At 44.4% G+C, this 24,762-nt stretch overlaps 1 protein-coding gene across 1 annotated transcript in view; it reads right to left on the reverse strand.

The window, feature by feature from the left end:
* The window catches only part of TBXAS1 (thromboxane A synthase 1), a 148,843-nt gene that overhangs the window by 63,392 nt on the left and 60,689 nt on the right, over positions 1-24,762 (reverse strand). The window contains exons 4-5 of the mRNA XM_036864550.1: positions 18,326-18,422; positions 10,365-10,481 (exon numbers count right to left, since the gene is read on the reverse strand). Coding sequence (XP_036720445.1) covers positions 10,365-10,481; positions 18,326-18,422 — 214 coding nt within the window. The remainder of the gene's footprint in view (positions 1-10,364; positions 10,482-18,325; positions 18,423-24,762) is intronic.

The raw sequence follows: 24,762 nt of genomic DNA on the forward strand, positions 1-24,762 counted from the left end.
GCATAGAACAAGCTTCTTAGAACATAGAACAAGCTGCCTGCTCTTAGGACATAGAACAAGCTTCTTATCCTACCCTCCAAAGACCACTAAGAACTAAATCCTGCCAATAACCATGTGAGTAAGCTTAGAAACAGATCTCCTCCCAGTCAAGACTTCAGATGAGATCACTGCCCAGGCCAAGAGCTTGACTACTTGACCTTGATGCAGAGGTACCCAGCTAAGCCATGCACAGATTCCTGACCCACAGAAGCAATGAGCTAATAAAGGGTTGTTGTTTTAAGCTAAGTTTTGGGGTAATTTGTCACACAGCAAGAGATAACTAATACACTTTCAATGTCACCCTCTTCTGGCAACTGTTGTATGTTGTCATGTATTATTGAAGTTTTTGGTATTTGCTGTGTTAGAAATGAGCACAGTGCAACACATTCAGTTGATTCTCTAAAACATGATGACTGAATATTCCTTGAGGGCCTTGACATAGAAGGTATGTAAGAAACGTTAATAGAGTGAGGTGCTCTTTCCATTGTAGCATGAGTGCAGTGCAGTTTGCTGGGAGCTGGCCCTGAATGAAAGACCTGAGACCCATGCTGGTTCTACCTCTTACTTTGGACAAGTCATTTGAATCTCTCTGAACTTGAGTCCTCACTCACTCCCAACTGAGGGGCTATTTACAATGGCTGCAGTGTCCCTTTCCATGGACACTCTAGGATTCCGAGGTCACTAAGCAGCAGCTGAGACAGTTGCTTGGGGACCATGGAAAGAGCAGGCAGCTTCCTAGTTGGGGGCAGTAAAGCCTCCAGCAATGCCATCCCTAAGAAGGCCTTCTGGCATCTCTTTGACGCATTGACTTCAGAATTACACAAAGATCTAAAAGGCAGAATCTGATTATATTTATGCTCACATAATTTAATAAAAGTGAGACTCCAGATCCACTGACTCCTGGCTTGTTGCTTTTTTCTCCAAAATCAGCATCCACATTCCTTTTGCTCCTCAGTTAATTAACTTCTAGGTTATAATTTCGCTCAATGCAGCTCTGATGCCATGAACTTGAAAAGCAAACAAACACACACAGTTAAGCCTCTGGAGCTCCTGGAAGTTTGGAGAATGGAGTCAGCCTGAGTGCTGGGGGAGACACGTTTCCTGAGCAGGGAGAGGGAAGGAGAGGGTCTCTCCTGTGTCAACTCAGACTTCTAAACTGAGATGCCCGCCCCCGCTTCCACCCCCCCCCACATGGATGGTGTGTAGGCTGGGTGACACACCTGTCCGTACACGAAGAGGGGTTCAGAGAAGAGCCCGAGCAGAAGCTGCCACTCTGAGATCAAACACGGCCCCTGGGAGCCACCCGGCTGGGGGCCACGGCAGAGCAGAGACTCCAGAGGGACCACTTGCAGTTTCCCTGCTCCGCCCCGGGGTCCCGGGGACGTCTGGCATCTTGGAGGCTCAACAGCTGAAGTGGAAGCCCTCTTCCTTACTCCCCCGCTTTCAAGGATTTAATAGCTCCTCACTCTCCAGTGAAGTTTGTACCGAGCCTTCCCCTGGCACAGAACAGCCGACTCCATGCCTCCACCTCTTCTTCCAGCTTCTCCTCACTAATCCCTTTCACGTACTCCGTGTTCCAGCCAATTTGTACTCCTCCAGTCCCCGAACACACCCTGTACTTTCTGTCTAGATGCCTTTGTTCCTGCCGCTCATTCCACCTGCAACGCACCTTCTCCCTCTGTCAAAACTCAGCAAGATCTTCAGGGCTCAGTTCCAATGCTGCTTCCCGCCCTGCCCCCTAAAGTGTTTTCTGATGCTCAAGAGAAGATGTGAGCTCTGTCACCGTCCTGGTAATAATGTAGCAGTTTCTGCACCTTCTACATTATAAACCCCTTAAACACAGGAGCTGATAAATATTGGTTGAATTTTATGAATTTAATGTTTCATTCTGTTTGGCATTCTTAGACCTGTTTATAATCCTGTTTGGGAACTCATATCAGAGGGGGGATTTTCTGAATAAATAAGGGTCAGCTAATGGAGATGGGAGATGGTATTTAAACATATTGTTGGATTAGAAAATAGAAAAGTAATATGTTAGAGTGCTCTACACTGGTGACTAATAAATGTAAAATTAATACCAGTTAACGAAACTTACAGCCTCCTTCTGCCACCCAGATATTAAAAACATCCATGACTTATTTTATGCAAAATCTCCTGCTCGTAAGTATCAGCTCTAGCCGTCTAGGTGAATAATCAAGTGTCATTTCTAATAAGTCAGTGGCTCCTGTCAAGAATTGTGACCAATGAGAACTCACCCTGATGAGGTGGTGGCCACTGGTGTTGCCAAGCAACAGGCAAGCTGGGAGGCACATTTAGATGCTCTTTTAGATTTAACCAGCGCCAAGTCGGAGTGACATTATGATGCTGGCAAAGGAAAACCAAATTATAACCCAGGATGGGGTGCCCATGATGAGGAGTTATGTTTTCTTTTGAATGCAAATGGAAAAGGAACATGTTTAACCAGAATTTAAACGGGCCATCATTATACCAATTTAAATTAGGAGACTAGGTGTCAGTGGAATACAGCTGTGTTGCAGGATAATGGTCTCTTGCTGCTAGATAAATACCTAGACATTCTGGAAACTGGGCAACTGGTCAGGCAGGGACAATGTATTTTTGGACTCTGAAGTATTTATTACCACAGCCGTACTTGGTTATAATGACTTTCATTTTTATTGTCTGGAAGGATTAAGAAATAAAAGCAAATATTAAAAATAGGCTTCTGGAGGTTGATGCAGCCCAGAGAAATCTGCTTGCTCCAACACTGCAGGAAGACCATGTTCTGTTACAGAAGCCCTCGTGCGTGATTGTCTGAAGCGTTTACAGTGAAAATTTAAAGGCCAAACTAAACTGTGGTGATGACTGTAATTCTGCACAGACTTTTGCTCTGAAATGGTCATGGCTAGGCATTTACTCATAAGCTGGCCAGATCAACTTAAATTTTTAAAAATTGTAGTCATTCCTGAGCAATATGTCTTCTCCAAGGCAGGAAAGGCCTAGAGGGAATAATAACCACATCTGTCTCCGCCTTTAAGATTCGTACATTATTGACTGTGTCTTCCTGACAGGAAACATCTGGATGAAAGTGAAAAATTAGGCATTGAGCTGGATCAGCGGTGACTGGGAGGGATACCAGCCTTCCCTGTAGGTCTGATTGTCTGACTTTTCTTTCTTTCTTTTTTTTTTTTTTTTTTAAATAGTCTGGTCAATCAAGATTTTATTATGTGCGATTTAAAGGTCATTAAAAATCCTGAAGCTTATTCTTTTATTTTTTTTTTCTGGCTGCGTTGGGTCTTCGATGCTGCGTGCGGGCTTTCTCTAGTTGCGGTGCGCGGGCTTCTCATTGCGGTGGCTTCTCTTGTTCTGGAGCACAGGCTCTAGGCGCTTGGGCTTCAGTAGTTGTGGCGCGTGGGCTCAGTGGTGGTGGCTTGCAGGCTCTAGAGCGCAGGCTCGGTAGTTGTGGTGCATGGGCTTAGCTGCTCCGCAGCATGTGGGATCTTCCCAGATCAGGGCTCGAACCCGTGTCCCCTGCATTGGCAGATGGGTTCTTAACCACTTCGCCACCAGGGAAGTCCAGTCTGACTTTTCTTTAGCTGAGTCCCCATGTGCAGAGATATGATTGGCTCTTACTCTTGGGTGAGACACACAGCCAGCTTCAGGCTCTCCTGTTTGGAGCTGCCAGGTCTCTTCTATCCACTCAGTGGGTCACCATCAGCTTAGTTATCTGGACAAATGAGCAAATGTCCATCACTTTTATTGGGCTTTGAGGACTGAGAAGATTTGAGCTGCCATATTGGGTTGGATCCGTGGTCCATCCAATGTGGAGCTTGGTCTCTGCTAGAAGTACTTGGTAATGGAGTTCCCCATGAAATCTACCTCCAAAGGCATAGTGGTCGATAGCCTCATTTCTCTCAGTAGCCAACTATGATATTAACTCCCCATGCTTTCACTTATTGAAAACTTATTTGAACCCAGAATAAACAAAATTAAACAGATTTATTTACTGCAGTTTTCCCCCCAAGCTTTTTTTTTTTTTTTAATATATATATTAGGCTCTTTCTGTGGGATGATTTATTCCTGTTTTTTTTTTTTTAATTTTTATTTATTATGTTTATTTTTGGCTGTGTTGGGTCTTCGTTTCTGTGTGAGGGCTTTCTCCAGTTGCGGTGAGTGGGAGCCACTCTTCATCGCGGTGCGCGGGCCTCTCACTATTGCGGCCTCTCTTGTTGCGGAGCAGAGGCTCCAGACGCTCAGGCTCAGTAGTTGTGGCTCACGGGCCCAGTTGCTCCGCGGCATGTGGGATCTTCCCAGACCAGGGCTCGAACCCGTGTCCCCTGCATTGGCAGGCAGATTCTCAACCACTGCGCCACCAGGGAAGCCCTCCCCCCAAGCTTTTAATATACACAGTGAATCCCTATGTGTAGGGGAAGCCAGTTTACAATATTTTACTGAATTAGATGACCATGGGGCCTTTCCAATCCTCAATTTCAAATCCTTTTCCCTGGTAGTTATTCATAGCTTGAAGTTCATCATCATATAAGTACGGTTTACATGCTTTTCTCCTAAATGTATTATTTTATTCTTGCTTACACTGAAGGTTATCTGCCACTTTTGTGCTGACTTACACAATCTTAGAAGAGTCTTAGAAACTTACTCCAACTGATTTAATATTTTTCAAACCAGAAGAACTTAGAGAAATATACAAATGCATAAATTTCATGGTGTTCTCCCTCTCTCAGATGAATTATAAAATTTAAAAATAAAATTAGTGCTAACCTGGGTCCCCAGGGAATCCCATTATTTATGTATTTCCTCAGAGAAGGATTAATTCAGCCCCAGTTTTGTTTCTTGAAACTAAATCTATTTACTTCCTGACCCATAATAAATTTTTACACAATCCCAGCGTTACTTATTAATAGTCTTTGGTAAAGAATCTAGCAAAAGAGTCTGTAAAAATCCAAGTAAGTCTACTGGTTGCCCCTTTAAAAAAAATTAATCTCTTAGGAGATGGGGTGAAAATTCTGATAGGCTAATCAGACAGAATCTTCCCTAATAAAAAAATCAGTTGTTTTCCCAGCAATGCTCAGCCATCCTTTAATATAAATCCCAATAACTCGTCTGTCACTGGACTATGGTTTTGACGGTCTCTTCCGGGATCAGGGATGCGTCAATCAAATTTGCACTGGTTCTCTATCGCTCTATATTATCCCTGGTAAGACATAAGCCAAAAACCAATTTTATTTTAAATAAAACCATGGATTCATGATAGAATGCTAATTTTAAAGTAACTTTCAGGCATTGTTGGCCAAGACAGCCTAATATCCACACAAATAAAGACAGTGCCATCCAGAACTTTATGAGTATTAATGACACCTACAGACACAGGGAGTAAAGTACTTAGGCTGCCAGAGGCTGAAGGAAAAAGCCTCAGAATTCCAAGGGAAAACACATCTTTATTTCAAGAATAAACTCTGAAGTTTGATAATAAAAGTCCAAAAGCAACTTACTAATTCAGAAAGGACTGGAGGTTATTGACATTCCAGAGCTATTTGTGGGAAAACTGAGTCAGGTTCCCATGTCCGAGTGGAGTGCGGGCTCCCATGGGTTCCCCGAGCTTCTCTCTTCCGTCTCCTCTGCCCCAGGCCCTCGGAGAGCCTCCTTCTCCTCTTTGCGCCTCTGTGACCTGCTTTCTCTATTTCTACATAGGCATAGACTTGAGACCCTCTAAAGAGAAAGCCAACCAGTGGCCACATCCTCTTATGTAATTTTTCTTTGATGAAATTATTTCCCTTTTGTTTCCCTTTTATCTCAGTTGTAACATATATCCTTAGGTAGAAAGCGTCTTGGTTCTGTGATTCCCCATCCATCCATCCATCCATCCATCCATCCAGCAAATCACTGTTGAGTGCCCATTATGTGCGTCATGCTATACAGTTAACAATAAAGGAAAAATAAGTAAAATAAGTGGAATGTTAGCTGGTGATAGGGCCACAGAGAAAAATAAAGCAGGGGAGGAGGGTGGGGTTCTGGGGCCCAGCTCTTACAAGCCTGGGGGAGTCTGTGGGTCTGAGAAAGTCAGATGAGGGACCAAGAGGAAGACTCGCACCCCAGTGCTTTCCAACAGGGCTCTAACCAGAATCGTGCCAGGGCACTGGTAAAGCATACAGATTCTCAGTTGCCCTAGAAATTCTCATTCTGTGGGTCCTGGGGTGGCTGGAATTATGTGTGTTAAACAAGTGCACTAGGTGATTTGGGCGCAGCCCAAATCAGTTGAAAGGATGCCATTTCAGTTGAAAGGATGCCATTCCGGTGCAGAGTTAGGGTTTGAGAACACAGGGTTTGAGAACCAGTGACTAGAAAGCGAAGGCCAATGTGAGGTTAAAGTCCAGGGAAGCATCCAGAAACTTGGAGGGTCACGGACGCTGGGGAAGGAGGCAGTCAGGACACTGACATCTGGCAAGCAGCCCTCCCATCTTTCTCCCTCCACCCATCTTCCGTAGGATAGGAAGATCCTCCATCCCATCTACACTTTGGTGTAGAGTAGCGCTCCTTGCTCAAAGCCTCAAACCCTGCTCTTCATATGCAAAGAGAGCTGCTTTCGGAATTAGGAAAACTTTTCACTCCCAACAAAGCTCCCAACTCCAAGACCATTGTCTCAGTAGGGCTCAGGAAAGCCTCATGTGCAAAACTGAGCCAAGACCTCCTGTTCTGGACGTTGCCTGCTGCCACCTCCTTCTGAAGCAATGATTCAGTGGGGGAGAGAAAATCCAGGACATGATTTACGGAGCATGAAACACACAGACATTGGCTTAACATTTGAAAATTATTATCTTTGTCATGAACTTTTTAGTCCTCATGTTCTTTTCTATTTAACCAGCATTTAACACCTTTGGCTGCTCCTTCCTCCTTGAAAAGCGTTTCCCTTCCACAGTCTCCTGGACTTCAGTTTCAAGCTGTTCTTCCCAAGTCCTCTTTGTAGGTCTCTCCTCTGCCCCTCACTTATATATGGTTCTCCCCAGCCCTCTTCTCATGCTGTATACACTCCTGGGGTGACCTCACCCATGTCTGTGTTTTCTCTCTTTTGTAAAAATTTTCTTTTTTTTAGATTGAAATATAGTTGATGTACACTATTACCTTAGTTTCAGGTGTACTACGTACTGGTGTGACATTTGCATTCATTATGAAACAATCACCACAATAAGTCTAGTAACCATCTGTCCCCAAAGTTATTACAGTTTTATTGAGCATATTCCTTATGCTGTATATTACATCCCCGTGGCCCCTGTCTGTGTTTTTGATGACCATCTTTCCTACCCTTCTCTCCTGAGCTCCATATCTGCAGCCAACTTCTGCCTGATGCATCTACTCAGATGCCTCCCAGACACCTTAAGTTCACCAGGTCTAAACTCTCCACAGGCGGGGACGAGGGTGACCAACTCTGCGCCCCGAATGGCATCCTTTCAACTGAAACCCAAGAACCTAAATTGAACTATATTGAGTAGAAAGATGATTTCCAATGGAGCTTTAAGTTCACTTGTAGAATATGTTAAACAATGAGCTAGATCTGAAGCAAAACCCAGGGAATCTGTCTATGAAAATTTCTCTCCCCCTCCCTTCCCCCTCCCTCTTATTTATGACTACTAGGTATCTCAGTGCTATGAACCACTTGGAGGAACTCTATTTTCTGCAGCTAATTCAGGCACTAAGAATTTGATTTCTGAACCAAAAGGAGAAAATGCTTTGGGTTTCAGGAGCATTGAATTTGTTTGGGCAATGATGCTGTATCAGTTTCTGGAGTGTATCCTGTAGGGTGTTAAAGAAATCTAGACCCCAATAAGATTCTTTTTTTTTTTTTTCCTCTTCACTGTCAAAAAAACTTTCTTTCTTACTTAAAAAAAAAAAATCAGATACCCTTCATCAATTTATTTTTTAACAAATGATAAGATTCTTTCTGCATCTATAGCATTGTCAAGGCATTGTTTACTCACAAATGAGGAAATGTGATGCAACATGTTTGAACTCCTGATGTCAACCCATGGTTTACCTACCCCTCCTCCCTGCTCCCTCCCCTTTTGGTTAACTCAACATTTTAGTGACTAGGTGTAATAAAGGTGACCCAAATAATGCTTTACAACTTTTTAAAGAAGCAGGCCCTTCCTTCAAACAAATTCTCCCATGAAACCTCGGTATATAACAGGGCTAACTGTGGAGCAGGGCTCCTGGTTCCAGCTGTAGCAGGACACCCCCCTCCTCAGGTTTCCTTGTGGGTAATTTCTACCCGTGGTGGTTCCCAACTCTGGCTTTACATCAGAATCTCCTGGGGAGCTGTAAAATCCCCTCAGACCCAGGCTGCATTCCAAACCAAACCAATTTAATCTAGATGTGGGACCCAGACAGCAATGGTTTGCAAAGCTCCCCAGGTGACTCCAGTGTGTACCTGAGGCTGAGGAAGGCTGGGTCCTGCCCTCCCTTATCAGGCCAAGGTGTGCGAAGAAGGAACTGAGCGTGCGTGGGCCAGCCCTGGGGGGATCGGGGGGCCACGTTAGTGTGCGCTCTCGGCCGCCCTCCTGCGGGGGGAGGCTGCAGTTGCCCACTCCGGGTGAAGCATTAGCAAGCCCACACCACCAGAAGGCAGGCTACATTTCTCAAACAGCTTTACCAGTGAGAAAGGAGGTTTCTGTCTGAAACCTGTTTCCATACCTCAGTTGGTTCCAAACTTAGGCAGCAAATGGAGGAGTGTTGCTTCTGATACCCCTAGGTTTCCAAAGAGGTCCCATTTGCTTTATCTCCCTTCCTCCACCCTCCAGACAGTCCCTGGGACAGTCTTAGGGAGCTTCAGAACAAGATAGGAGAAGCAGTCAAGCAGAGAGGTTAAGAGCATTCTGGAACTGGGTTCTAATCTTGGCTTTGCCACACTTACTACCTATGTGACATGAAGCGCATAATCTCTATGGGCCTCAGTTTCCTCATCTGTAAAATGGGATTGATAATAGTATTTACCTCACAGAGATGTGGTGAAGATTAAGTGTGCTAATACGAACAGGAAGCCTTACAGTGGTGTCTGGCACATGGTAAGAGCTGTGTGAGTGTTAGCTGGCTATGTAAAGGCTACATATGGAAACTCAAATCAAAACCGCATTGAGGAAAAAAAACAACAGAAAAACCTCACTGAGGATGGGCAGGATCTCTGGTTTCTGAGTTTATTTGGATGGGATTGATTATGAAGTCTGGAACCCTCTCGTCTTCTGGGGGACTTCAGAAGACTTATAGGAATTCAGCAGGGCCATACGGGTGAGCATCTTGAGCTGAAGCTCAGAGTAGCTCTCATGTATTGAACTGAAGACAGGCCACTCCAAGGCCAGGCATTCTGGAACAGCTAGACCTGGTGGCTGGCTCTGGAAGGGCACTTGCTCTGGAGTTGCCCATGTACCTGGGACTCACACTGAGGCAACCCTTCAGCCACGTCACATCAGAAGGGCTCAAGGGCTCGGTCATGAGCTATTGCTGTTGTGGAATTCAGAACAGACGTCAAAGCCAGATCGGCAATTGAGGGGCCATCAGTGAGGCTCCGGTGTGAGAGAACTTGGTCAGGAAGCAGGACAAACAGTAAGTTTTATTTATACAGCTGGTAGGGAAGGGTGGGTCCCTGGGTGGGGGAAGGAGAAAGCCCCGGGTTTAAGAGCATCTTGTAAATGAGACTTTGCCCTCTGACTTGGCCACAGAGATTAACTTGGGCATAACCACCCCCCCTCCCAAGGGTTCTGCCCAAGGACATCCTTGTACTCCCAGCAATCCATGGCCATCTCTCCCCTATTTCAGACTTGATTCAAAGCTCACCCTCATCTCAAGATGTTCTCTAGTTCCTTGCTATGTACAGTGTGGTTCATTGTTCAGAAGCATCCACGTCCCCTGGGAGCTTGTTAGAGATGCAGAGTCTCAGGCCCCGCCCCAGACCTACTGCATCAGAATCTGCATTTTAACAAGGTTCTCAGGTGATCCGTTACACATGAAAGTCTGAGGAGAGCCCCTCCAGTTTTCCCCTGGGTGCCCCCAAAGGGCCCGGGGCAGAGCCTTGGGATTTAGCAGAAGTTCCCTGAGCGCTTGCTGACTCACTACAGATTCATGGCAACCGGGGCTGCGGAAGGCTGGAGAAAGGGCAGACACTCCAGTACAGTTTCCTGTGCTTTGGGGATAATAGGGAGGTTCGAAGGGCGTAGTGGGTGGGGCAACGGACAGGTGACGGCAAAGTGACCCAGCTCCCATCAGAATCTGGAGAGAGGAAACCTGCTCTCTATGGAAGAGAGATTGCGTTTCCCAGGTCTTACCTCATTCAGCTTTTCAGGACTGAAAGCAGAAGTCAGGACACTTCTGACCTCTTCCCATCTTTTGTCACGTAAAAACAGGACACTGTTGGCTACCGGTTTGGGCTCCAAACCTGACGCCTGGTGGAAAGCAATAAGCAGAGAGTCAGGACGCAAGGGAGCCCAAGCCACCTCGGTGGCAATATAGTCCTCGATAAACACCCTGGTTCAAGTCACCCGTGACCAATAATGAAGAGACTTCTCTTGCAAGGGTGTAAAGAATATAAAGGCTCATGCACAATGATCTCTAGATCCATGGCTGAGGACCCACCCGGAGCAGGTGGGGGAGCGCCGCTGGCCCACTTCTATCTTGTTACTCTGTGGTCATCACTGTAAATAACTCAGCGGCTTCTGTGTGTTCTGCAGCCCCCACCCCCACCCCCCGCAGAGTGAGGGTTCCCGGAGGACCCAACAGCAGGCTTCTTGGAGGTGGGCTCATCTTTCCTGGGACTGAGTTTCATGTCTGAACTATTTGGCAACAGGTTTTGTGTGGCTGGATTCGTTAGGTTGGGCCAGGAGTTGACAGACTCGCGTCTGGGTCTTTGGAATATGCCTGGGGGTGGGGGAAGGAGAGGGAAAGGGGAAGAAGAGAGTCCTCCAGAAGCATGCCCCAACAGAGCTGTTCCAAGAGAACTCCTTCATGTCATGATGTTTCTGTGTTCTTTCACTCATTCATTCATTCGTTCTTCTCATTCAGAGAATGTTTGTTGAATGTCTAACATATACGAGATGTTGGCTATATGGTGCTGAATAAAGAAGACATTGCATTGGCCCTCAATGAGTTTGATAGTCTAGTGGGGAAGCAGACAGTTACCTCCTAAACTAACAAATAGCTGTCATTACATTTCATGGGAAAGTGAGTGTTATGAAAGGGTAGAGAGGGCAGCGAGGTGAGAAAATGATAGGGGGTTAAATGGCCAGGAAGCCTTCTCTGAGGAGGAGAGAGTCCAGCTGAGTCTGGAAGCACACAGAAAATGAGGTCTCCTCATCCCTTCTTCCCAGGCCATTCTCTTCTTTCCTAAGACCAGCTACTCCCACCAAACGGTCAAAACTGGGGGCCCTCACAGCTGTTCAGAGCCCTGAGCCCCGGGGCTGCAGGGTGAGGGGAAGTAGGGGGACGGGAGGACAAAGCATTCTTCAGAACTGCGTGTGGTATACGGTTTTGCTATTTCTTTTCACTGTTTTAATTATAGTTGAAACATGAAGCCAGCCACCATAACTCAAAAGCCTTGTAAAAACTCCTGTTCAGAGGAAAATGATAATTTTCTGATAAAATATGAACACTCAAAATAAGCTATAATACATAACTGCAAAGTATCTGGGGGGACTTAATTGTATATTAGAACCAAGTTGCTGGGATATTTTTTCTGCAGAGGAATACCTCTCTATATTTAGAATAAAATTCTTTAGGAGTGCCATGGTCACTATACAGAATTGTGGTTTCATGGAATTTTTAGAACATAACCCATTTGTTTAGGTTCCAGAATCAAAGGAGGAAATGGTACATTATGTATATTTGTATACTGGCAAACACCAGTCCTGTGCCACACTACCTGTCGTAAAGCATTTCACTCCAAGGAAAGCTGGGTGGTGGTTTATGGGGTTCTGATGAAGCAGAAGAAATTGGAGATAAGAGTCAAGGTTGACTGGATTTTGTGTCTGTCCTTTAGACCTAAGGATTGGCTCCATGATAGTTTTTATCTTGCACTTGGAGGACAAATCCAGCCCTTGTGCAATATGACAGCATTGTCTCCCTCACCAGCTTGCCATGACAATACTCTCCCTTCAGCCTACAACTTCCATTAGAATTCTTCATTCTCTGATGGAAGATTTCAGAGGCATTGGTTAGAGTAACCGATCTATTTTCATTTCTAGATATGATAGTGGAAGACGGAAAGTGGTAAATTGGTCATTTCAGAAGAGCAGTCGGATGGTGAGGAGACAGTCTGACAGATTTTATAATGCGTAGCTGGAAAGAGAAGGCTTGGAAGAGCAGATTGTGGTCCTTAGTCTGTACTTAAAAAATATCTATTGAATGCGTATTACATGGAAGAGAAGATTTGGCTCTTTTTTTTGACCCTGGGTGGTAGAATTAGGTTCAATAGTGGGAGCTATGGGGAAAATTCCAGCTCCTCTAAAGGAGAACTTCCCAGTAGTCTAAATAACTAATAAAAATAACCTGCCTTGAGTGATGAGCCCCTATCACTAGAGCCTATACCCCACTTCTTGGAAATTCTGAACAGGAGGTTTGAGTGATCTGTGGGCAGCCCATCCCCGGATGAGAAGCTCCCAGCTCAGGCTGCAGGGTTTCCAGGGCACAGCACAATGTTTCACATAAAACAACGAGACCTGTCTCAAAATAGACAGGGGTCAGGCAAATGAGGTTGCCAACCTGGGTTTCTGATTCTCTGCAGTCTCTTTGGTCTTTAAGTAAGAACTCCTGCCTCTCGGAGCTGTGGACCCATCATGTGAGTTGACCCTTCTCCAATAAAGATGTTAAAAAAAAAGGAGGGACTTCCCTGGTGGCGCAGTGGTTAAGAATCCGCCTGACAATGCAGGGGACACAGGTTCCAGCCCTGGTCCGGGAAGATCCCACATGCCGCGGAGCAGCTAAGCCCGTGCGCCACAACTACTGAACCTGTGCTCTAGAGCCCGCGAGCCACAACTACTGAAGCCCACGCGCCTGGAGCCCGTGTTCCGCAACAAGAGAAACCACCGCAATGAGAAGCCAGCGCACCGCAACGAAGAGTAGCCCCCGCTCGCCGCAACTAGAGAAAGCCCGCGCGCAGCAACGAAAACCCAACGCGGCCGAACATAAATAAATAAGTAAATTTATTTAAAAAAAAAGAAATGCAAAGCTGAAAAAAGTAGTCAGGTTTTGACTGCAGTGACGAGAGCTTCCCTAAGTCATGGGCCAAACCATTCTCACTTAAACTTAAATCTCCCTGCACACATTTGAAAACCAGAATGTTTTCTTTTACTCGATGTTTTATTTAAGAGAAAGGGGACGGGAAACTCTAGATGAGCTAGTTTTCAAAAGCTGCTGGTGGAGAGGGGCTTGTTGCAGGTGTGGGCGAGGCACATTCGTGGCTAACTTCCTGAGGCCCCTCTGTCCCTTGTGGGTAGCAGCGGGCAGGTCCCTGGGGGCCCAGCGCGGGTGGCCCGGTCCATCTGGAGCCCCGGGTGGAGTTTGCCTGGCTCCCGAGCTCTGTGACCAGCCGCGCGATCCTGCTCCCGGGATGGGGCACTGCTGCGGACACAGTGGGTAATAAGGTTTCCAGTGCCGTATTTGCCTCAGAGCTTTAGCAATCTTTGCCACGTGCCGAGCGCGGCGTGGTTTCACGGGAACTCGTCCTATGATTCCGACATCCGTGTGGTGAGAGGGTGAAAGTAGCCTTGGAGAGGCTGTACCTGGCGAGCCAGGCCCTGGGGGTCCTGAATAAAACCAAATCTATCCCGTGGTTTTAGATGTGAGTCGATGGTGTGAACCTGAGCCTGGAGAGTTGACCCCCATGTTGCCTGTGAGGCCCTGAGGGCTGGCACCTCACCCCACACACGGGTGACCACCACCACCTTCCACTGCACTCCACAAACATGTGATGGAACCTGGCAGGGGGCATGCCTGCTGCCTGACCTGCTCGACGTGCTCATCTCAGACCAGGGCTCAGAGCTCCTGGCAGCAGGTTTAGTGATCAAACACACCCTCTCCATTCCCGTATCCAACTAGACCAACCCAACATGGGCCAAAGGCGTCCCTACCTCTTAGCACCCTTCCCACGGCTTCCCCAACTCTGGGCCTTAAGGACAGGCCAGGAGTATAGCGTTCTACTGCTGGTTAGGACCATTTCTGCTGAATCAAGCGGACCCAGCTCCAGTTTCCGCAGATAATAAATAAAGAGCTGCCCGCGTGGCTTCATTGAGTACCCGATAGCGAGAAGGAGCTAATTAAAAATACTTGCATAAAAATAGCCACGTCCAGAGGTGCCGGGGCAACTGAGGTTCTATCCATGCTAAGGAGACTGATGGGGGTTTAAAGATAAACTGTGGTTGCACCACTGGAAGCAACTTGAGGAAGTGTTGAGGGCAGTGATAGAGGCCCAAGGGGTCCATTCGGAAAATGGGCAAGAGAGAGCAGTCACGTTCCATGGAACTGAGAGCCTCAAAAATGCGAATGGGAAAGCATGATATAGGAACTGCCACCCTGGGTCCAAGCCGTAGAGTCTGTTCAGCCCGGTTTTCTTGAATTGGAAAAAAATATATCATTCACCAATTTTTGAATTCAAGTATTTGCTCAATACTGACTTATGTCAGGGAGTTCCCTGTGGTGTCATCCCAACTCCAGCCAATGTACTCTATCAGTCCCTCATGGGATGCCTACAGGTCACACCAAATTTCAGAGCTGAACCCAGCTTCCCCATCCCGGCCGCTCTTCGTAGGCTGTCAGGGGCACACATAAGTCAAGCCTGGATTTGTGAGCAGAGATGGGTTCTTACAGCTGGAAAATGAAATCATGCGTTATTTAAGTTCCTTTTCACTTCATGTATCAAACTAATATGCTGAGGTATTTTCTGCATCACAAGGGACCATTTGGTAGAAGCTTGCATGAAGTAAGCGTTTAATGTTTACTGAATGAATGTATAATAAAGCTGAATCGCTGAACACTTAAGTAAACACGGCTTATTAGAGGGAAGGTGGCATGGTGTCAGGAGGAAAAAAATCATGCCTTGCTAATCTCCTTGAGTTCTTTGAGCAGATAAATAAGCATATGGGTAAGAGGGAACCACAGAACCCAATTTAATTTGACTTTCAAAACCTGTGAGAAAATCCCACTCTATAGTTGGTTTTTTGAAGATTGAGTCACTAAGCGTTGTTTCATCATGAATATGGGATTGGCTTAAAGACCATAAACAAAGCTAAAGATAAGTGGCTACATTCTCAGATGGAAAATTATAAACATTGGGGTTTCCTAGAGATCTAATCTTTGATGGATCTTTTTACATGTTTGTGAATGACCTACAAGAGGGTGTACATATTGAATCTCCAGGTACTACCTTGTTCATCTGGGGAGAATGTCAAGTTGATGGAGAGTCAGTTCAGCTTGAACAAGAATATATAGGATACTGAGTAGTCATTATGTGTTTGGGCCCTGGGGTATAAAAAAAGAAGGATAAGGCTTAAAGTTAATCAAGTTAGGGTGAAAGCCATGCATTCATTCATGGTAAATAGTAGAAGGCACAATGGGAGCGATTGTGAAAATGAGTGATGCAGATGATCAATGCTGTTAGCGTTCAGAGAAGGGGAAAAGTAAATGAGGGTTGAGGTAGGGAAAGCTTCATGGGGGGAGCAGAATTTGAGGAGAACCTGGAAGAATACCAAGGGTTTGGATGGGTGTAGGAGAGGTGGAGGATCTTCTTGTTAATCGCAGCTAATGCACGGTGAAAACTTGTCTCGCCTGCGTGTAAAGCAGGACTTATACACATAATCTCATTTAGCCTTACAACAGCCCAGTAAGGCAGAGCATATCCCTGTTTTCCAAAGGAAGAAGGAGAGGCTTAAAGAAGTAATTTGCTCAAGTTCACATTGCTAGTAAATATAAGACCCGCTGCTGTGCCGTCTCCAATTCTAGTGGAGGTGTCAGCATGAGCAAAGGCACTGGGGCAGGGCTTTCTGGAGAGGTTGCAGAGAGAATGGAGAGGCCGCTCCAGCTGGGGTGACTGCTTGTACTGGGGAGCAGTGAGAGCTGAGGTGGGAGCACATGTAATGGATCTAAATTATAGGGGCCCTTAAATCTCACCTGAGAAACTTGAACTTTGTCTTGAGGACACTGTGTTGAGTGAAAGAAGGAAATTAGAACCACATTCTGGAGGTTGGGGCCTAGAGATCTTAGTCAGGGGGTGGGGAAAAATAGGGAGGGTAGACACATGGTTTGGAGGAGAAACGGACTGAAACTGGGCAGCTTGACTTGGTCCCCTCTGCTTGAACGTGTATTTTGAGTATGTGTCTGCCCCCAGGACATCAGTCAGAGAGCAGCCCTATTCCAGGTCAGCTCGAGGGGTCTTACACCTTGGTTACATCTTGGATGTCATGTGAACGTGACAATATGGAGACACGTGGCTGACGTGTCCCATCTCACTGCTCAGAGGCTCAGCCGTGGCCAAGAGCCGTGGCAGCCCTTGGAGAGCTTTCCATGCCTGCCAGCACGCGGCTTGGCGGTCAGGGCCCTTGACTCACTGGCTTCTCTGTTTCTCTAATCAACCTTCCTTGCTGAGTCTGGGGGAGCAGCAATCTATGACTGCCTTTAACCATCAGACTCAGCTTCTAAAATCCCAAGGCCACAAAAACCTTCAGGGGACTTTGAACGGGGGAGTAACAACAGAGTATTTGGGGAGAGAGGCAAACAGAGGCAGAGAAGTGGCTAAGCTTCTGCGTTTCCTTCAGCCATTCTGAGGTGATGGAGGAGTTAGCAGGCCAGGCGATCACCCCCTCCCAGATCATCGCCTTCTAGTGGCCATGTGGCGCCTGGAAGTGTGCATGGTGCTCTGGGGCCGGAAGATAAGTGTGTTTTGGGCGAGTAACACTTACTCAATGAAACCCTGATAATCCAGAGATGTCACCTAGGCAGTGTTACAATAGTGACAGTAAAAAGAGCCCTGGACTTGAGTTGGGAGATGGCACATAAATCCCATTAGTCTTCCTCCTGTTAGTCATATGACCAGGGTTGTCACTTAACCTGAGCCTTAGTATCTTTGTCAGTAAATACAGATGATAATTGTACCAGTCTCATAAGTTCCTGTGAAATTGAATGAGAAAAAAAAACCACTCTGGACAGCTCAACCAGTACAGAAAGCTAGGGGGCTACTACTAATTTCTTTAAGACTCAGTCCCAGGCACCTTACGTCTAATAAGCCTTTCCTGGTTCCCATCCTGGATGGTGCAGTGTTTTCCATGCTCACCGTACCATATTGTACTGATCTCTTTCCTCTCTGCCTCTGTCACTAGACTATAAGCTCCTTAAGGACGAGACTGAGTTTTCTATCTCTTTCTAATCATTACCTAGACAGTGCCTGGTATATATGGCAAGTGTGCAGAAGTTTGTCAAATAACCAACAAAAGAGTGCATACGTTGCTTACTACTCCAATAAGAATGGAAGATGAGTTTAATTTGCCAAAAAAAAAAAAAAATGGTTGGCGCATAGTGATTCTCTGAATTCTCACAAGCAACTATTTATTAACTCACTTTAGACTTTTTCCAAAAATCAAAATGAAAGTTATTGATCATCTCTACTAGAATTCTCATCTCCTCATTTTTGGAAAATATGGACAGCACTGAGCTTTGCCATTTTCTGTCACCTCTTCCATGCTTTTTGATTTCTCATCAAAGATAAAAAGCAGGGTATGTGCTTTCAAAAAAAGATGGAGTATGTACATCCTTTAGTGGGTTAGAGACTTGTTACTTGGGGATGAATTTCCCTCGTAATGTTACTTGTCTTCTTTTTCTAGCCTTAAGATGTTTATACTCTCTGGGAAGGATGTAAGCACGGGAAGCTTGATATTTTGCATTCCCTCTGATATTTATTAACCTTGCTCGGTCTTCCTCGGTCACTTGACTGAGGTCACTTGACCCTCTGGATTCCTCTAGCTTTGAACACAGCTTTAAAAACCCTCCCGGTTTTAGAATTTTATTAGCCCCAACTCCTCTTGAGCTTTAGCTTTCTTGAAGTGTTTCTTAAATGTAAATGCCATTCTTTTGTAGCAGTACTATATATCTCTTTTGAAAACTCGAATTCACTGGGGAGCACAGTTTTGAGTTGAACTGATCTAAACCCTACAAAAGGCCCAATCACATCCCTGTTAGACATGATGTGCTGTCCTTGCATCTTAGAATGATTCCCCATCCATCCATACGAAGAAAGAAAATTACATACCATTCTGTTGGTGAAGTTACTGAACTTCTCAACCAACACCTGCTTGATCATGTCTGGGTCAGAGATAACAATAAACATCCGACGACCAAGATAGTACCTGGGAGGAATAAGAAAATTACTTTAAAATGTGGTGTATTTATCTGCCCTCTTCTCCTTTCCATAAAGAATTCACAGTGGCTTAGAATGAAGGATTAAAGATAAATAGGAGGTAAAGGTGTGGAGAAGATGAGGAAATGCATGTGCTAAGCTTGAGGAAGAGCAGAGCTGTGATGATCTAACACCAAACTTCATCCCACAGGCATTTATGGAATCCTGCCTTGTACCAGTCCCTGGAGACTCTGGGGTGGATAAGATGCAGTCTTTACCCCCAAGGAGCTCATACCTTGATAGGAAAGACAGATCTATAAATTTAAACACAATAATAAGGAATTCATAAGATCCAGTAGTAAGACCAAGGAGGAAAATGGCAGAGGTCAGTGTTGTCCATGTTTTCCAAAACGAGGGAGATAGGCATTCTAGCAAGAGAAGACCAGTAACTTGTATACTGGTTGTTGGAAAGAGTCTAAAGTGAATTAATAAACACCTGTGAGAATTCAGGAACGATTAAGCCTGCTGGGGAAGGGTTGAACATATGGTTGCTACACCTACATGTGAAGGAGCTCAAGAGATACTTATGACACTAATGAAGAAATGGAGGAAAGGCTTAGCCAGTCAGTGGTGGTGGTGAATTCCCACAGGAAGCTGCGCTTAAGGCCATGTTATGTTTATTAAAGTGCTGGGGGCACAAAAGCATGCAGACCCAGTCACAGCCTCCAAGGGTCTCACAGTCTGGTGGCAGTGACAATTAGGTAATCACCATACACTGTGACATCTGGCAAGCATGGGTGACATTGGAAACACACCCAACTCAACCCCTGGAGAAGAGAGAATGAAGTCTTCCTAGAGGTGGTGCTTCCTAAAGTAAGTTCTGAAAGATGAGCAAGAGTTACTCCAGGAAGGTGGGTGGCAAAGGGGAGTGAGGGTGTACCAGGCAGACGAATCAGTTGTGCAATTGTCCAGGGACAAGACTGCTTGGAGGAACTATGTGTGCTTGGCTACCAACTGTATAAAGCAAACTAGAGTGATGACAAGTGGGCCCACTGCATAATGCCACGCTTTTAGTACTGTATATGGAATTATATTTTCAGGATGTAATGTGATCGCTGGCGTATCCAGCTCAGAGCAGTAAGGAACAAAGTCACACGACATGAAAGCAGCAAAGTTTACTTTGATTTCTTAGTTACTTAAAACTTTTCATGAGCTAAAAGTGTCTTTAATGTTTTAACTCTTCCCCTTCTCACTAACTAGGGGAAAAAAAATATTTGTCTGGCACATGTCAGGCACTCAGAAATATTCATCTGAGTGATCATATTTCCCAAAACGGTTAGAGAAACCTTTGGGACACAGGAATTCAACAGATGTGGTAGAAGAAAGAATACTAACTAGTTTTTAAAAATTGGTTTTAGCCAAGAAGACCAAAAATAACCCAATAAGACCATAAACCAATGCTTTTGTAAACTTTATGGGGTGTGTCATGGAATTTTTTGAGAATCTAGTGAAAGCTGTGGACATTCTCCTAAGAAAAATGGACATTCACAGCATTTTAAGATAAAATTTGAGGTGTTCTTGGACCCTTGAAGCCCACTCTAGAGCAATGCTTCTCAAACTTAAAATGTCACCTGGGATTGAAGAAACAATGGCTGAAAATGTCTCCAATTTGGCAAAAGGCAAAAACTTACAGATTCAAGAAGCTGAATGAACCCCAGGTAGGAGGAACCCAGAGAAATTCATGCCAAGGCACATCATAACTAAACTTCTGAAAACTAAAAAATAGAAAAAATCTTGAAAGCAGCCAGAGAAAAAATAACATATTATTTATAGGGAACACCAATTAAAGGAGAGCAGATTTCTTCTCAGAAACCATGGAGGCCAGAAGGAAGTGACACATTTTTCAAATGCTGAAAGAAGAAAACTGTCCACCACAAGTTCTACATCTGGTGAAAATATCCTTCAGGAAAGGTGAGAAAATAACAATATTTTCAGATGAAGGAAAACTAAGATAATTTGTCACAAACAGACTTACCCTTCGAGAGTGGCTAAAGGGGACTTCTCTGTTGGTGCAGTGGTTAAGAATCTGCCTGCCAATGCAGGGGACACGGGTTTGCTCCCAGTCCGGGAAGATCCCACATGCTGCAGAGCAACTAAGCCTGCCCACCACAACTATTGAGCCCACGCGCCGCAACTACTGAAGCCTGCGCACTTAGAGCCCATGCTCCGCAACTAGAGAAGCCACCGCAATGAGAAGCCCACACACCGCAACGAAGAGTAGCCCCCGCTCGCCACAACTAGGGAAAGCCCGCACGCAGCAACGAAGACCCAATGCAGCCAAAAAGAAAACAACAACAACAAAAATAACAAACAAAAAAACGCCCCCCCAAAACCAAAAAGAATGGCTAAAGGAAGTTCTCCAAACAGAAGGAAAATGATAACAGAAGAAATCTTGGAACTTCAGAAAGGAAAGGAGAGAAGAACAATGGAGTGGGTAAACAATTATGTTTCTTAAATTTGATGATTGAAGCAAAAATTATAACACCATCTGATATGGTGTTCAATATATTTAGAGAAAATACTTAAGATAATTATATTTTAAAACTAAAGAGGATAAAGGGATCAAAATGAAAATAAGTTTTCCTCACGTTACTCAGAGTGGTAAAGCATTGATACCAGTAGATAGTGATAAATTAAGCACGTACATTTATGTAACCACTAAGAAAATTATGCTGTAAAAAGTGATATACAAAAACATTTTTTGGAATAAGTCATGATAGAATTTTTTAAAAATTTGGCCAATACGTTGGCCAAAAAATGAACCTCACACCTTATATAAAAAATCAACTCAAAATGGATCATGAGCTTAAATGTAAAACAAAACTTTTAGAAAAATTAGGAGAAAATCTTTGGGATCTAGGACTAGGCAAACAGTTTTTAGACTTGACACCAAAAGTACAATCCATAAGAGACATAAATCAATAAATTGGATGTCATAAAAAATTGCTCTTTGAAAGACCTGCTAAGAAGATGAAAAGACAGTCAACAGACTGGAATAAAATATTTGCAAACCATACATCTGACAAAGGACTCACATCTAGAATATATGAAGAACTTTCAAAACTCAACAGTTAAAAATCAAAAAATCCAGTTAAAAAATGGGCAAAAGACATGAACAAACATTTCACTGAAAAGGATACATGTATGCCAAGTAAGCACATGAAAAGATGTTCAACATCATTAGGCCATTAAAGAAATGCAAATTAAAACCACAATGAGATCTCACTATACATCTCTCAAAATGGCTAAAATTTTTAAAAAATAGCATTAAATGCTAATGAGCATGCGGAGAAACTGAATCATTCATACATTGCTGACATGAACATAAAACATTACAGTCACTTTGGAAAATGGTTTGGCAGTTGCTTATAAAACTAAACATGTATTTACCATATGACCCAGCAATCGTGCTCTTGGGCATTTGTCCTAGAGAAATGAAAACTTATGTTCTCATAAAACATGCACATGAATATTCATAGCACCTTTATTAGTAATAAACAAAAACTGAAAACAGCTCAAATGTTCTTCAGCTGGTGATGGTAAAACAAACTGTGATACATCCATACAATGGAATACTATGTAGCAATAAAAAAAAAAAACTCAAGCTATTGAAGCATGCAATGATTTGGATAGATCTCAAGGGAATTATGTGTGTGAAAAAAGCCAACCTAGAAAGGTTGCATATTATATGATTTCATTTATATAACATTTTTGAAATAACAAAATTATAGAGATTGGGAAGAGATTAGTAGGTTCCAAAGGATAGGGACGTGTGTGTGTGTGTGTGTGTGTGTGTGTGTGTGTGTGTGATGGGGTGGTATGGCTATAAAAGGTAAAACTAGAGAGCCTTGTGGTGATGGAACAGTTTTGTATCTTAGCTGTGTGGTAGTGGTTACACAAACCTACAAGTGATAAAACTGCATAGAACTCTACACACACACACAGACACACACATACACAAGTGCATGTAAATCTGATAAAATCTGAATAGGTATTATGGTTTGTACCAATGTCAATTTCCTAGTTTTGATAATGTACTATAGTTATGCAAGAGGTTACCATTGGGGGAAACTGGGTAAATGGTACACAGGATCTCTTTGTACATTCTTTGCAACTTCCTGTAAATCTATAATTATCTCAAAAATTTTAAATGGTTATTTTTTTAAGATTGATTTATTATTTATTTATTTATTTTATTTATTTTTGGCTGCATCAGGTCTTAGTTGTGGCACACAGTATCTTTCATTGTGGCGCACGGGCTTCTCTCTAGTTGTGGCGCATGGGTCTTCTCTAGTTGTGGCGCACAGGCTCCAGGGCGTGGGGGCTCTGTAGTTTGTGGCATGCGGGCTCTCTCGTTGAGGTGCGCGGGCTCAGTAGTTGTGGCACGCAGGCTTAGTTGCCCTGCAGCATGTGGGATCTTAGTTCCCTGACCAGGGATCGAACCCGCGTCCCCTGCATTATAAAGCAGATTCTTTACCACTGGACCACCAGGGAAGCCCCCCAAATTTAAAATGTATAAAAGTCACTTGGGAGCTTACTAAACTATAGAGTCACAGCTCTGCTCCTCACTGGAGCAGATATAGTAGGCCTGGGAGGGGCCTAGGAATCTGCATTTTAACAGGCTCTCCAGATTCTGATGCAAGATGACTACTCCCACATTTCAAGAAACACTGTCCTAGGGCAGTTGTTTTCAGCCTCAACGACTGATCAAAACCACCTGCCAAGCGTTCAGAAAATAATGATGTCTGGACCTAGCCAGACCTACCTGACCAGAATCTCTGGGGTGGGACCCAGTCCCCTCTAAATTTAATAAGTTCTGCAGGAGATGCTGATTGACTGACAGTAACCAGCTTGGGGGACCCACAAACCCCATGTTAAAAACCCTGCTTTATATTTAACTAAAATTCACACCCATCCTCATTTCCTTAAATTCTTAGATCTAAAAGGAAACATTTACATTGGGATGCACACATACTTTGGTAATATATTTGTATTGATTTAGTTATTACCAAGATAATTTTTTTTGTTTTTCAAAAAGAAACAAAATAATACTTCTACATTCAAATGAAAGTTGTCCTTCCAAGTAGGCACCTGGGGAGTCTTTGTGCTTTTCTCTAGTAATATTGCTAATGCTAAAAACAATTTTGTCACAATTTCTTTAGAATTGCTTCAGAGCTGGTTTATGAACCTCGTGAGAAAACTGGCCCCATTTTACATGTAAATTGTGTAATCTTGTGAATTTATATTTACACAAATACTCTTCTGCAGTTTGAGGAGCTCCTGGAAAGATCTTGAACAGAGAAACCTGTAAATGAAGTTTGTTTTTCCTTTTGGGTGCCTGGATGGCTCCACTGTTTTTGTCTGCCCAGCCCTCCTGGAAGAAGCACCCTCTCCCATCCCATGCAGTGCTGAAGGAGCTGTCGACGATAGCACCCTGTCCCTCTGGTCACGGGGATGGACTCACCATCCAGGCATGGCCGATCATGGTATCTCATCTCCTTGGCAACAGTGACTGGTCCACAGGGTGGACACACATGACTGAGTCAGGGCCAGTCAGAATCCTTCACTGGATGTATATACATGGAAACTGCATGAGGAAAGCTCTGTTTTTCTCCTGGAGATGCTAAACTGGGAATATATGAATCCAGAGCTGTTGGTGGCCATCTTTTACCACATGGTGAGAACTGCCTGCAGAAAGCTCTAACAGGGACAAGCAAGAATTTAAGACAAACATGGAGAATGTCAAGGATGTACAAATTCCAGGTCAAGGTCCGCTTCCTGTAGTCTTCCTTGCATCCTCCAAGCTTAAGTTAGCTTGTGCTTTTAAGTTCGTTTGAGTTGAGTTTCTATCATTTGTAATCCAGAAGTCCTAACTAATACGGTACCCCTTTTCCTTCTCAACCTTCTGGAATACCTATGCCATTCTGCCTCACAAAACGTACTTCCCCACGAGGGTCTGATCTCAGTTTCATACACTGGTGTGAACGTATGGCCGCGTCTTACTGCCTCCTGGGATGGGGTGGTATACTGCAAAGGCACATGGGCTGGGGCCTGGGAGTCAGGACCCAGGATCATCCAGCTCTGCTACTCACTCAGACAACCATCGTAGGCAGACTCTGGAAATGCCCTGCGTTTCAGCTTCCTCGCCTCTGAAATATGGGAGTAAACCTAGGCAATCTCCGCAGTTTGCTCTATCTCTAAATCCTCTAATTCTTATGAATTAAAAAGGAAATTGAATTATGGTCTTTGAATTTTAAGTCTACTCTCTCTAGGGCGTGAAAGAACATCCT

This window comes from Balaenoptera musculus, chromosome 9 (genome assembly GCF_009873245.2).
Source record: "Balaenoptera musculus isolate JJ_BM4_2016_0621 chromosome 9, mBalMus1.pri.v3, whole genome shotgun sequence".
Classification (NCBI taxonomy): Eukaryota; Metazoa; Chordata; class Mammalia; order Artiodactyla; family Balaenopteridae; genus Balaenoptera; species Balaenoptera musculus.